The 14,648-nt window shown below is 53.4% G+C and overlaps 1 protein-coding gene across 3 annotated transcripts in view; it reads right to left on the reverse strand.

The window, feature by feature from the left end:
- Positions 1 to 14,648, reverse strand: part of TNKS2 (tankyrase 2) — a 60,436-nt gene that overhangs the window by 30,858 nt on the left and 14,930 nt on the right. For all 3 annotated transcript variants that reach the window (XM_029059991.1, XM_029059992.1, XM_029059990.1), the window contains exons 2-6: positions 5,087 to 5,311; positions 3,697 to 3,792; positions 1,574 to 1,610; positions 1,309 to 1,384; positions 711 to 805 (exon numbers count right to left, since the gene is read on the reverse strand). In XM_029059991.1, the coding sequence (XP_028915824.1) occupies positions 711 to 805; positions 1,309 to 1,384; positions 1,574 to 1,610; positions 3,697 to 3,792; positions 5,087 to 5,311 (529 nt within the window). The remainder of the gene's footprint in view (positions 1 to 710; positions 806 to 1,308; positions 1,385 to 1,573; positions 1,611 to 3,696; positions 3,793 to 5,086; positions 5,312 to 14,648) is intronic.

Consider the following 14,648-nt stretch of genomic DNA (forward strand, 5'->3'; position numbering starts at 1 on the left):
CTATCTTCCAGAATTCTGACAGCTAACACCATTATACAGTGGCGATGAACCACCTCAATGAGACAACATACTTTTTCTTTAAACGGTGAATGAGGAAGGCGAGAACTTTTTCACTCCCGCTAGGGCAGTCCTCTCACTAGATGACTGTCGGAATCCCGCCCTTCGGGGCTGCCAAATCCCGCCGGGATCTGTACGTGCTCTCCCTCACTCCCCGCCGCTGGATCCGAGTCTCTCTCGGGGTATGACAGCGAAGAGCTTCGGGCTCACGGATACCCTACCGCTCTGCCCTGGCACTCGAGACCCGGGAGCTTCCTTTCCCGCCTGGAGGCGGTTAGTTTAGGTGGACCCAGCCTGTCGCCGCTCAGTACCCTCCCGCCCCATCTTCCTCCCTCGCCAGCCCCGTAGCCGCCGGGTAAACGTATCTGGGAACGGGGCTGTGAGAAAGGGAGGAGACCGGCTGCCGGAAGACCCGGCGGACTGAATCGCTTCCTCGCTGCTCGCCTCCTCCTTAGATTACGAGCCCCGTGCGGGACGGGACCGGCTGACAACCATCTCCCTCAGGGCTCAGTACGGTGCTCGGCACATAAAAAGGTCTCGACCTATATCGCGACCGTTATCATCATCATTATCACACGCGGTGCCCTCGCGTTCGTCCGTGTGGCTCGGCTTCCGGTCCTGAAATTCGGCAAACCAGATCACGTTCATCTCACCCCTTGTCTTTGGCGTGTACGTCGGCACCGTGCCGTAGCAAGAGTTGCACTATTTTCACTCGGTTGTAACCCGCTGCGAGGTGTAACGGAGTTGACTGAAAGGGAGATCACACAACTGTGAGCCAAAACGAGGGGCCGATGGTAACGGTCCTTGAATAAACACGGTCACGGACTCTACGTCTAACAGAGCGCGTGAAGCTGCAGTTACTGGGTCCTGTTAAAAGGAGCATATTCGGGAAAACATGGACAGTCTCCACCAGTAGCTGCGTCAGATAATTTCACTAAGCCCCGAGGCCCAATAAAAAGCAAACAGAGTAAGCTGAAAGCCTTACTATCACTTGTTTGCTCTCTGAAAATAACTTTACGCAAAACTTTAAGACCGTCGTACCCAGGTTTAGAATGCACTCGGGGGGGGGGGTTGGGGGGGGGCGTCAGAGAAAAGTATGCTTTCCTCAAAAACTTCCATTTTTAGACTGATCGTCAGATCTGGTCATCCCCAAAGCGCGCTTAGAACAGTGCTTGGCACATAGCAAGCGCTTAAATACCGTCGCTATCACGAAAAAGGGGCCAATCCGATTCACCATTTGACAGGAGATACCTTTCGGCCATCGCTTGCGTGACAGTTGACGTTGAGGGGTGTAAGCAGGGCCATCATTTTGTCCTCATTGCCGCTCCTAGAACACAAATTTCTTCAGAGGTTTATATAAATGCCGGCAAAACTTGACCCCAGGGCAGCCCGGGGAATGCGAGGAAAGGACAGACATCTCTCCTTTGGCTTAGATTGCTACTGCTGTCTCCCAAGACGAGTCTAACAGTGCTCCCGGCTACATTTTCCGTGGACTTACTCGGGTAAAGTAACCTACCTTGCGCTTTCCAAGAGTTCATCTTTTTTATATTCACCTGGAAATGAACAGAAATCGTTATCTCTTTGAGGAGAAGCTCATCTCTGACAAAGGCAAAAATTGTCAAATGCTCCCACAACGAATTGCCTTTGAAATAGCCCAAAGAGAACTCTTATTAGTATCTTGACTTTCTTTTTTTCCCTCCCTCTACACACACGTATTTTTAAAAGGCCTTTTGAAAACTCCTTAAAAATACTTATTATTACAGTGTTGAAGTGTCGGGAGCACTGACATCAGAAGTCCGAAGGGAAGCAGGAAATCTTTATTTATGTGTTAAACAGAGCATGGGCCTCGGTCAGAAGGTGAGGGGTTCTAATCCCGGTTCCGCCACCTGTCTGCTGTGTGACCTTGGGCAAGTCACTTCACTCCTCTGGGCCTCAGTTTCCTCATCTGTAAAACAGGGACTGAGCCCGTGAGCCCCTTTCGGACAGGGACCGCGCCCAACCCGATCCGCCCCGGGGCTCAGTGCCCCCGGTGCTCGGCACAGAGTGACCACTCAAATGCCACAGTTATTATGATGTCACTTCTTTTATTTTGTTCTTTCCAAATGGGTACCCCAAAAAATGTCGCCGCCACTACCGGTTTCTGTTATCTTCAACTGTACCTCTTCTGTAGCCCAGCTCCAAACGGTCGGGAATGCCCGGCAGGATCCTGACTCTCTGCAACTCTGACCAACAGGCTAGCGTTAAAAACGGCCCAGGCGGTCACCGAAGTTCTCCGGGTAGGAATCACGCTCTGATGATCCTCAGGGCCTCGGAGGGCAGCGGCACTTAGATGTCTTTTCCATTTTAGGAGACTCGGTTCTTTCCAACGACCTCGCAGAGCCATATCCTCATACCCTGCCATCTCCCCTTCTGACATTTTAACGTCCGTCTCCCCCTCTACCGACCATATTTATCGAGCGCTTACTGTGTGCAGGGAGCTGCTCGGTAAACGCCACTGATATACTTTATTTTGTTTTACTGTAAAATATGATTTTATTTTGTTAATGAGTTGTACATCACCTTGATTCTATTTATTTGCTATTGTTTTAATGAGATGTTCTTCCCCTTGACTCTATTTATTGCTATTGTTCTTGTCTGTCCGTCTCCCCCGATTAGACCGTAAGCCCGTCAGAGGGCAGGGACTGTCTCTGTTACCGATTTGTACATTCCAAGCGCTTAGTACAGTGCTCTGCACATCGTAAGTGCTCAATAAATACTACTGAATGAATTTACGATGGAATGAACTGCTTTGGAGAGTTCGGTATAACAGAGTTAGTAGACGTGTTCCTTGCCAACCTGGTAATAACAGTAATAACAATAATGTTGGTATTTGTTAAGCACTTACTATGTGCAGAGCACTGTTCTAAGCGCTGGGGGAGATGCAGGGGAATCAGGTTGTCCCACGTGAGGCTCCCAGTCTTAAACCCCATTTCAGATGAAGTAACTGAGGCCCAGAGAAGTGAAGTGACTTGCCCACAGTCACAGAGCTGACAGGTGGCAGAGCAGGATTCAAACCCATGACCTCGGACTCCCAAGCCCGGACTCTTTCCACTGAGCCACGCTGCGTAATGACGATGGCGTCTGTTAAGTGCTCACCACATGCCGAGCACTGTTCTAAGCGCTGGGGTGGATACGAGGTTGTCCCAAGTGGGGCTCCCAATCTTCATCCCCATTTTCCAGATGAGGTCACTTAGGCCCGGAGAAGTGAAGTGGCTTGCCCAAGGTCACACAGCGGACAGGTGGCGGAGCCGGGATTAGGATCCACGTCCCAAGCCCGTGCTCTTTCCACTGAGCCACCGGTACCTGTCTGGAAGCGGTACTGGAAGCTCCTCGAGGGCAAGGATCGAGTCTACCAACTCTCTTGTACAAACATATTGTACCGTGCCCTCCCAGGTGCTCCGCACAGTGCTCTGAGCATGGCAGTCATTCAATGAATACCACGGACCGACCGCTGGAAAATGCACAACGCACAGCCGTCCAGCCAACGGGCTTTTTAAAGTTTTAGAAGTCACTCTGAGCTGCGGGGGAAGAGTACTGACCGATCCGTGAGTGTCTTCTCCTCACGTCGATTCAGAAATACAGAATCCCCCGAGGACTTACCGGTCAGCACCGCTTTGGCAGAGGGATCTGCCAGATCCAGAGCTGTCCTCCCGTCTGTATTGCGGATGGTCGGTTCTGCGCCGTGCTGCAAGAGCACTACGAGACAAAACCGGGTTTTTTCCTCTTTTAACGGCCCTCGGTAAGCGCTTACTACGCGCCAGGCGCCGTTCTAAGCGCCGAGGTGGATCCGAGTCGACGAGGCCGGATACGGTCGGTGTCCCGCGCGGGGCTCACCGTCTGAGGTGGAGGACGGGTATTAAAACCCCACGTTGATAACTGAGGAAACCGAAGCACGGAGAAGTGAAGTGACCAGCTCGAGGACGCACGGCAGGCGAGCGGCGGAGCCGGGATTCGATTTGTTGGCGGGGAGACCTGGTCATCTGACCTTCGGCAATACATCTTCCCGTTTCATTCATTCATTCAATAGTATTTATTGAGCGCTTACTACGTGCAGAGCACTGTACTAAGCGCTCGGAATGTACAAATCAAGGGTACCGCCCTAATGAGGCCCCCGGGCGACCTGGGTCTCCAACATGAAGGCCACGGGGCTACTCCCCGGCACGTTCTTACAACCCCTTCCCCAGACCTGACGTCAGCTTGTTATTCACACGGCTAGAGCTTAAGGACGGAGCAGCGGGGAGGTACGGCGCAAGAATGAGAGTGGGAATTTGGCCAGGATCTCATTTTCTCTCCCGCCAGAAAGAAAGCCTGGTACCGTGCTTTCCTGTTGTCGGGTTAGAATGCCGAACTATATTCCTTCTGGGAAGCCTAGCTCCAGAAGGGCGGCTTCCCACGGTCGGTCCGAATCCCCTGGGCCGAAGGAAGGTCGACAGCCTGTGTCGCCGCTGATACCTGCGGTGGAAGAGGACGGGGGCGGGTCTTGTTAAATTGACTGCCTTGGCCCAATCTCCAGGGCGGAGTGGGACGCCCGTAGAGGAAGACGGCTCACCGCCGGGGGACCGGCGACAAAAGAGACGCGCAAACGTGAGCACGGAGCTCTCCCGCGGCTTCGTTGCGCTCCTCGAAAGGCGCCCGCCTGGGAAGCATCTACAGAGCACGGATGAGGAAGGACCACGTCGACAGGTCCCCCTACGCCGGGCGAAGAGGCAGGGGTCTCCCCCTGCTCTGCCCCGGGACCCTCGCCTCATGAGCTCCTTTAAGGCCCCGATTTTGGTTCCCCGTGACCCGACGCTCTCCCTGCCATTTATGTCCCCCGATCTACCTTTACCTAGCCCTTTAAGGAGGACCGGATGGTGAGCCGAATCCCAAGTCTTCCATTTCCTGGCACCGTGTGGTACCTAAAATCGGCTCTGACAAAACGCGGTCATCGACAGAGGAACTCGGGACTTAACCAGAGGCCGCTGGGGGAAGACTGCGCAAGGACAATCACCTATGCAAACGTCGATTTTCCCCTTGATGGCCGCTTCGTGGAGAGGAGTGTAATTCCAGTTGTCCCGGGCGTTAGGATCTGCCCCGTGGTGTAAGAGGAGATTGACGACTTCGGCGTGACCGAAAGAGCAGGCGTTGTGGAGAGGGATGAGACCGCCATCGTCATGGGCATGGACGTTGGCGCCATTCTGAAGCAGATACTCCACTACGTCTTTCCGACCAAAACCTAGAAAAAGGAGAGGAAAAAATATATATAAATATTTCACGTAATAAACCGATCTAAACCTTGTCTTCCTGGGATTTTAGGGCTTATGTGCTTCCATCAGTTGTCCTGATTTCTCGCTGTCCCTCTTCCTCTTCCCTCATCTGAGTGTCCTTTATCAGCAGCCTCCTCTTTCGACCCTGAGCCCCGTGTGGATTGGAGAGGGTCCAACCTGATTACCTTCTATCTACCCCAGTGCTCAGGACGCACAGCAAGCGCTTAATAAATACAACAAAAATAATAACGAGAACAACGATCCGTCTCATTTCCAATCCCTTTTATTAACCGTGCTATTTGTTTAGCACTTACTAAGGGCCAAACACCGGGGTAGACACCAGATAATCGGATGGGACTCACCCTGTTCCATACAGGGGTCAGGATCTAAGGGGGGGGGGGGAGAAGAAGAGGGAGCTAACGCCCAGAGAAGTGAAACCAATTGCCCAAGATCACCCAGCAGGCCCGCGGCACAGCTGGAATTTGAACCCAGATCCGAGTCCCGGGCCTGGGCTCTTTCCACCTGGCCGGGCTCCTCTTCTTTGTCTCTGAATCCAGTTCTTCTCTCTCTTCCACAGGGACCGGGTTTAATTCCCACGTGCGAATTCTTTCGCCCTAAATAAATATTATTACAACTGCCCTCTTCATCTCCTCTCTCTGAGTCCTTCCGTTCTTCCTCTCTCAAGGTGAACTGCCCTCCTCTCCCTGGCTCAGACCTCTCCTCTCTGACTCCTCTCACTCTGGTCTTTCCTGGCTGCCAATCTCCACCACCCGCTCTGGCACCAAACCCTGCAGGCTGGCTTCGGTGATCGAGACGGCAGCACTGCCATCGAGTCTTAACGCTCCGCGATACGACGTCCCCCCGGATCCGTCGGAAGTATATCGACCTACGCTTCCAAATGCCTATTTTTCCAAACATCCTTAGGCGTAATTCACACTTCAAAGCAGCAAAGTGCACGACAACGGGTTCAACTCTCACACAGGGGCCAACTATCACAAAGCCACGGCCTAAAGTTCGGAGGATGTGCAGCGTTTCCATTGCGCGCAACGATCGCTAGAGAACAGCCAGCCGGTTTCCGCGTGAGCCTCCGCCTACGGCTACCCGGCTCTACCCTCTGAACCCACGGAAACCCGTGACTGAGGCCTTCCGTGGCACTTAGAGGCGACCCAAATTGCTTCTTGTGCTTTTACCTACAGGTTTCTCAAAACTGCATCCAAATAGAGGTGTTAAGTCAGGCACGACCACTGTATCTTCTTTGGGGGCCCCAGCCGAGCCCTAAATAAAGCAGCATACTATGACTAAACTATCTGTACGGTCAACGACGGTGGTATCGAATGTGCGGAGAGCTTCGGAGAGTAATTCCACTCATTCATGCAGTCGAATTTCCCGTGTCCAGAGCACCGTACTCAGTGCCTGGGAGACTACGGCAACGGGCTCACGGTCCAGAGGGGGAGGCGGACACGAATAGAAAGAAATCACGGATACGGACGTAAGCGCTGTGGGGCTGGGAGGGGGGGATAGGACAGAGTTGGCTGCCCCTACAAGCCTGGAGGGTAGAGGAGCTGCTGCTCCCTGTCTCTGACACCTCGCCATCTTCTCTCCTCATCAGGGACAGCAGAAAGAGGAGATACTGGAGTGCAGGTTTCCTTGGTCGTACGGCTCTTCCAGGCATCCCGCTCTGGCACGAGGGCGGAACCGACTAGAGACACACGCAGCTGTTACGAGGATGAGTTTTAGGACAAAGGCTCAATTGTCATTCTCCAGGGGAACTGCCAACATCATCACCACCGGCAGAATCTCCTCTCCGCCGCTGGCAGATCATGTTACTTATCTGTCCGATCATCTTGAACCTATCTTTGGCACATAATAAGCTCCCGATCGGGTGACTGCACCTCATGGACCAGCAAGGCAGACTTGGGTAATGTTTTCCTGATGTGAGTCTATCCGGACGGCGCTCTGCGCTCCATAAATCCAATCGGATTTCACTCAGTCGCATCGACAGGATGCCGTGCGCTGTCAGAAACAAAGAAGCGGCCCCGCTCACGTGTGATACCACGATACCCGTTTCCTTAATTCAGGGTTCTCCGAGAACGTACCTGGCCACGGAACGGGAGAAAAACGTGAAAACCACTGAGAATCTTCACGCCCCGCCATTTACTCGAAGTATCGAACAATCCATCAATGATATTTACTGAGCGTTTACCGTGGGCGGAGCATTGAAGGAAGAGACTGGGAGAGTACAGCCCAACGAGTTGGAAGAAACATTCCCTGCCCGCAAGGACCGTACGGGGGGGGGGGAGGACATGATAATGAATTACGAGGACGTTCCTAAGCGCCGGGGGACTGGAGGTGGGGTGAAGAAAAAGCGCTTAGAGGGTAAAGATCCGACTGCACGGACAACGTGGACGGGAGAGGAAGTAGGGGGAAGGAGTTGGGCGGTGGTCTGTCTTACGTGAAAGGAGAGGGAATTACAGGCCAGAGCAAGGACGGAGGCCAGGGGCTGGCAGCACGACAGATGAGATCGAGGTAGAGTGAGGAGGTGGGAATTAGGCTGGATTGCAATAGGAATTCGGCGAGGTAAGGTACAAGGAGGGGCAAGGTGATCGAGTACTTTAAAGCTGATGGTGAAGAGTTTCTGCTTGCTGCAGAGGTGAAACGGGCAACCACCGGTGGCTTCTGAGGAGCGAGGAAACACATCCTGAATTTTTTTTAGTTTGTGGTTTTTTGTTGTTTTTTTTTTTTTAACAAAAATGATCCAGGCAACAGAGCAAAGTAGAGCCTGGTATGGGCAGAGACATGGGGCAGGGAAGACATGACACAGTAGTTAAGGATAAGTGCTCCGATCAGCAGAGAGGCAGTTTGGATGGAAAGGAAAGGTGGAAGCTGTGAAGGCAGACCCGACAGGAATCGGTGACGGACTGGACGTGTGGACTGAACAAGAGAGATGAGTTCCGGAAAAAGCCAAGGTTAGGAGCTTATAGGAGAAGGAAGAGAGTGGCGTCAACGAGGACGGGAAAGACAGGTGAAGGACGGGGTCTGGGCGGTAAGGAAACAGACTCTCTTTCGGACGGGTTAAGTTTGAGGCGTCGGCAGGTCCTCCAAGGGATGTCCCGAAGGAAGGAGGAAACGTGAAACTGCAGAGGAGAGAGGTCTGGGCTGGAGGGGTCGATCTGGGCATCACCTCCACTGAGACGAAAGTTGAAGCCACGAGAGCGAAGGAGTTCTCCGCGGGAGTGGGTGCAGACGGAGGATAGAAGAGGACGCGGAACTGAACCTTGAGGGATCCCCTCGGGTGGGAGGCAGAGGAGGTGACCGTGAAGGGGGCTGAGAATGAGCGGCCCGAGAGAGAGGAGAACCACCCGGAAAGGGCAGTGTCAGTGACGCCTGGGTCGGATGACGTTTCCCGGAGAAGGGGGTGATCGACAATGTCGAAGGCAGCTGAGAGGTCGAGGAGGTGGAGTAGAGAAGCCATCAGATGTGGCAAGAAGGACATTGCTGGTGACCTCTGAGAGGGCAGTTCTGTGGAGTGAAGGGGTGGGAAAGCCTCATTCTGGCTGGCTGTCCAGCTCCAAAAGTTGGGGCAGGGCAACTGTGGGCCAATTTCAATTCCCCGAGAACTTCCCCGATGAAGGAACTTCCACCCCTCACCCCCATCCCCCAGGGACTACTGCTATTTAAAATCTCTCAGGAATACCAACTTACCTTTCTTTCCTGAGTATGTGGATTTTTATCTTTTTTCAGTTGAAAGAGCTGATGGGCTTACTCTCTCCCAGTCCTGCAACTTTTGTTTTTAAATTCTACAAGGCATAATGCGCGCTTGCCACGGCGTCCGAGGACGGGATGCGATATTCTAGTAGTCGGTTCTTTGTGAGCAAGTTAAAACGTGCTTAATTACCCGGCGATTAAAATAATCCGTTCATTAACGAGGATCTGGCTCACTAATGGATCGAGCAGTACTTTAACTGCAAAGGCCGGATTAAAAAAAAAACATAAAACACACACAAACAAAAGAAATCGCTGTTTTTCAGCAGGCGTGCGAAGAAAGTATCTCCTTGCTTGACCCTTCAGGATCGGGACTGTCTGCAGAACACTGTGCCAGGCACTCGGGGGCAGGGACTGTGTCTAGGTCTGTACCGAACTCTCCCAAGCGCTCCGCACACAGTAAGCGCGCAGAAACGACGACAATCGGTGAACACCGTCCCAAGCTCTTGGGAAGTGACTGCCCTCAGGGAGCCGACGGACCGGAAGAGGAAGCGTCAAGAGCAAGAAAGACACACATCTGCCTTCGACTGGCAAGGGAGGCTGATGGGTTGCCACGAGCAGGGCAGGGTGATTACTTGGGGGATGCCTCCTGGAGAAGGGGAGCTTTCAAGGAAGCTTCGGAAGGGGCAGAGGCCCATGGCTTCGCGTGGGAAACGCTTCCTTCAAATGCCAGTACTTATACCGATGACATGCGCTGGGACGGCGGTAGCGTCAATCGACCGGTGGCACTGATTTTTTTACTGTGGGCAGAGCACTGTGCCGAATGCCTGGGAGAGGACGACGTAACAGAGTTGGTAAACGCGAGCCCTGCCCCCCAAGAGCTTAGAGTCCGCTTCCCAGAGTTGGCTTTCCCCTGAAATTATTCGGGGCACGTCACACGGCTGCTGATGTCAGACCGGGATTACCATCCCAAGTGAAAAGTTTAATGCACTAGGCTGCATTATAATTAACTAATAATAACGAGAGTTGTAGCTGTTTAGCGGTTAACCCTGTGCCAAGCACTAAGCGCCGGGGGGAGATGCGGGATAAACAGGTCGGACACGGTTCCCGCACCACGTGGGGCTCGGGGCCTGAGGGGGAAGGGGGTTTCCATGACAACCAGCGCCGTGTAGGAGCGAGTTGAGCGCTGTCTTACATAAAATGGACTCTATGAACCGAAGGCAGCGCTCCGCACGCAGTAAGCGCTCAATAAATACGACAATGAATGAATGAACTCCGAGAGCTTTTCTGGGGTCACTTGCAGATAAGTCACGGAGCTCTACAAGGACGTACTTCCTTCCGTGACGCCAAGAGTAACGCTTTTTACTGTCGCCGACGATGGCAGAGACCAAATCACGTTTCACAGATTCACAGGTTTCAGAGCTTCGTCAGAGAAGCAGCGTGGCCTGGCGAAAAGACCGCGGGCCTGGGAATCGGAGGACCTGGGTTCTAATTCCCGCTCCACTTGTCGGCTGTGTGATTTTGGGCAAGTCACTTCACTTTATCTTAGCCTCAGTTCCCACATCTCCAAAACGGGGACTCGATACCTCTTCTCCCTCCTACTCAGACTGTGAGCCCCACGTGGGGCCTGATTATCTTCTACCTGCCGCAGCACTCAGTACAGTGCTCGGCACATAGTGAGCGCTTAAAAACACTATTATTATATTACTGTAATTATTATATTATCATATGTCATATTACTATTACAGCTCATTTTGCACTACCATGAGACCAAATCATAATTTAACTCAAGTCAAAGGGCTCCAGGAGTCCCACCACCCTCCAGCCCCCAGATCCCAGGCTGCTCAAACTGGATTTCAGAACGCAGCCTTAGTTTTCTCCCCTGCACGTTCACTTTCTGCATCGCGTCGCTCTCGGTGCTGCCTAAGGCCTTCCAAAACTAGAACAGGATGCGGGAAAATCCAACCCCAAACCTTTGCATTTCTTACATCGGTAAGGGGCTCCAATTTGGAGGAAAAATAGAAATCCGCCCGATTCAATGCAAAGTGGGCAGATATTATGCATGTCTTAAATCTGCCCGGTTCAGTAGGAAGTGGGCAAATATTATTCCTTCCCTGGAGAGAACCACCCAAATATTACAAATTGCCAAGGGGGAATATACTCGACCTCTACATACATTCCCTCTCTCTTTCTCCTTTTCTCTCTGTCTCTGTCTCTCTCCTACAGTGACACCCAGGAATACACAATCCAGATAGGATTCGCCAATTCTGGAGGTCACAGGCCAGGCACGCCACAGTTCTCAAAAGGCCAGGGTTTGGAGATGACTGGGGGGTGCGGGGCACTGTGGAGAACATAAACCTAAGGTCTAGGGTAAGCGTGGTTCTAAATCCATCTCTCTACACCAACGGAGTAGGACGCTAAAGCAGGGGGGTGGCCTCCGTGGAAAGAGCCCGGGCCCGGCGGTTGGACGACCTGGGTTCTGATCCCGGCCCTGCCACTTGTCTGCTGTGTGACCTTGGGCAGGACACTTCACTGCTCTGCGCCTCATTTGCCGCCTGTGAAAACTGGGGGATTAACTCATGCTCCCTCCTACTTAGACGGTGAGGCCCTTGTGGGACAGGGACTGGGTCTGACCAGATTATCTTGTCTCTACCCCAATGCAGTGTAAGCACTTAAACACCACTATTGTTATGACTGTTATTATTTCCACAGGAGGTGGGAATGAGGCAGAAGGGAGTTGGGAGAGGAGGCTTCTTCCACAGCTTCTTGGATACCCTGTTGTGTGTTTGCATGTGTGTTTAGGGAAGGAGGGATGTGTGTGTGAGAGAAGAAGGAAGGAGGAGGAAGGGAGGAAAAAAAAAGGCCAAGACCCACAGGAGAACACTGGCTAACTCACTGCCAACCCCATGTAGTTTCTGTCACTTTCCCCTTGCTCCAAATGCTTCCTTGGGAACAGCGACAGAGGCAGGAAAGGTTCCCTACCAATACTAGCAATAATAACAATAATAAAGGTATTGGTTAAGTATTTACTATGTGCCGAGCACAGCTCTAAGCACTGGGGTAGATACAGGGTAATCAGGTTGTCCCGCGTGGGGTTCACGGTCTTAATCCCCATTTTCCAGATGAGGGAACTGAGGCGGAGAGAAGTTAAGGGGCTTGCCCAAGATCAGGCAGCAGACAAGCGGCGGAGCCGGGATCAGAACCCACGTCCTCTGACTGCCGAGCCCGGGATCTTGCCACCGAGCCGCGCTTGGCGTTTCGTTCCCTAGAGCTCCCTGTAACAAGACCACATCCTAAGACCGGTTCTTTAATGTCACGTCCGGCGGCCCCAGGAGCTTTGGGAGACGGGGAGGGGTTGAGCGCGGGGCGGAAACCAGAATGGGTTTTGTCGAGGAGGAAAAGAGGAAGAGGAGATCTCACAGTCGACCATTATTTTGGCATCAAGCGACATGTTTTAATGATATTTCTCCTACAATCCGATATCATGCTACCCAGCAAGTTCTGCTAATGCTGCCTCCCACATAAAACCCTTACTTGGGATGCGGCGTGGTTTAACGGAAGGGACACGGGCCCAGGAGGCAGGGGACGTGGACGCCATTCCTGGCTCTGCCCCTTGCCTGCTTGGGCGAGTCACTCAACTTCGCTGGGCCTCAGTTTCCTCACCTGGAAACTGGGGCTTCGAGGCCTGGTCTCCCTCCTCGGCCTGGGTCCGCCTGGAAATCATAACCGAGGCACCCGTTACACAAGCACTGTGCTAAATTCTGGGGCACTTCCCAGAGTGGTCGGCACATAGTGAGCGGTAACAAATATTACCGTTAACTAGTCCCCCCGGAATGACGGCGGCATTAAAGGCAGAGGTTCTCTAGGGCCGCAGAAGAGGTCGGAGGGCTAGAACGGAATTTCCGACTCCTCCCTGTCTTCTAAAGATCCCTCACCTCCTGGCTCAGACTCATCGAGACCAGAGTCGGAACGTAGCCGGCCAGCTCCGGTGTACTGTACTCCCCCAAGAGCTTAGCTCTGCGCTCTGCACATAATAAGGGCTCAATAAATGCCTTCGCGTGAATAATAACAATAATGACGATGGTATCTGTTGAGCCCTCACTAGGTGCCGGGAGCCGTACTAAGCGCCAGGGTGGCTACGGGCAGATCGCGTTGGACACAGGCCCCGTCCCGCCTGGGGCTCGCCGTTTCAATCCCCGTTTTCCAGGAGAGGGAACTGAGGCCCACGGAAGTGAAGTGACTTGCTCAAGGCCACACGGCAGACAAGTGGCGGAGGCGGGATGAGAACTCACGACCTTCTGACTCTGAGGCCCGGGCTCTCTCCGCTACGCCAGGCTGCTTCTCACTCTGCCATGCTGACCGTCACGCTGAGGCCTAATCTGATCGGCTGCAAGGCGAACGCATCGGGCCAGACGCTCCCGTCGTCCCCCAATTTATCGATAAAAATCCGAGGGCGACGGGACGCGGCCAAGATTAGATTCCAGCCAGGATGAGTCTTCACCCCCAAGGTCAGACCAGCGGGTCAATAGGGCTCATTAAAATGAAACGCTTATGGCCTGCCCCCTTCGGCATCCCCCGCTGCAAATCCGGCGGGGGTAAATCCCCCAGCCCGACTGGGGGTTGGATTCCGAATCCGAGGGAATAATCCCAGCCGTCCTGGCGGAAGGGAGGAACGCCAGACCAAGGCGGGGGAAACAACTATGGAGAAAAGAACGGATTTTCCTCTAGGCGCTCCCCCGGAGGAGTCCACGGGCAAAATGCTCGTGCGCCTTTCGGGCAACATGCGCTCCACCGGAAAGAGCCCAGGCCTGGGAGTCCTAATCCCGGCCCCGCCGCTTGCCTGCCGTGTGACCCTGGACAAGTCACTTCCCTGCTCGGTCACCTCATCTGGCAAATGGGCATTGAATCCTCCTCAGACTGTAAGGCCCCATGTGGGACAGGGACTGTGTCCAGCCTGCTTATCTTGCAGCCACCAAGTGTTTAGTATAGTGTCTGGCACACAGTAAGCACTTAACAAGTATTGTTAAAAACAAAACAAAAAAAAAGACATTGCCGGGGCCAGCGGGGAAGAGGGAACCAGGTGCTCGGGGAGAGGAACCCCACGGATGGCTGATCGGGGAAAGTGGGGAGGCAGGAGAAACGAGGGCGTGAGAGGATCAAAGGGAGAGGGAGATGATGAAAGAAGGCTCACAAGCCTTATGATAATATTTTGTTGGGGCTCATAAATAGGCAGCACTGAGGGAGGGTGTGGAGGAGGGTCGGGGGAATGTGTTTATTCACCGTACATCTCTATTTGAAGTAGGAGAATGAGATAATCGGGCCATTTTCCTTATGTAATGCCCCCACCATCCCCCACAGACTATCCGTGAGGGAACCAGGCCCTATTCCCCGGTGGCCCCGGCAAACATCAATCTCACCAGCCGGGGAACCAAGGAAGCAATTCCAAGCCGCAGGATGCCCGCGACGGGACGTAGGCTCCTCAACCGCTCGGACGGCCCAAGTCGAAGCTCGCCTGGTGTGCTTCCCGGGGCAAAGCTCTCCTAGAACCTCTTCTGCCTCTCTTCCTTCCCCCGCCTTTGGCCGCAGGGACACAACCTGCGCTCT

The sequence above is a fragment of the Ornithorhynchus anatinus genome, chromosome 3, assembly GCF_004115215.2.
Source record: "Ornithorhynchus anatinus isolate Pmale09 chromosome 3, mOrnAna1.pri.v4, whole genome shotgun sequence".
Lineage (NCBI taxonomy): Eukaryota > Metazoa > Chordata > Mammalia > Monotremata > Ornithorhynchidae > Ornithorhynchus > Ornithorhynchus anatinus.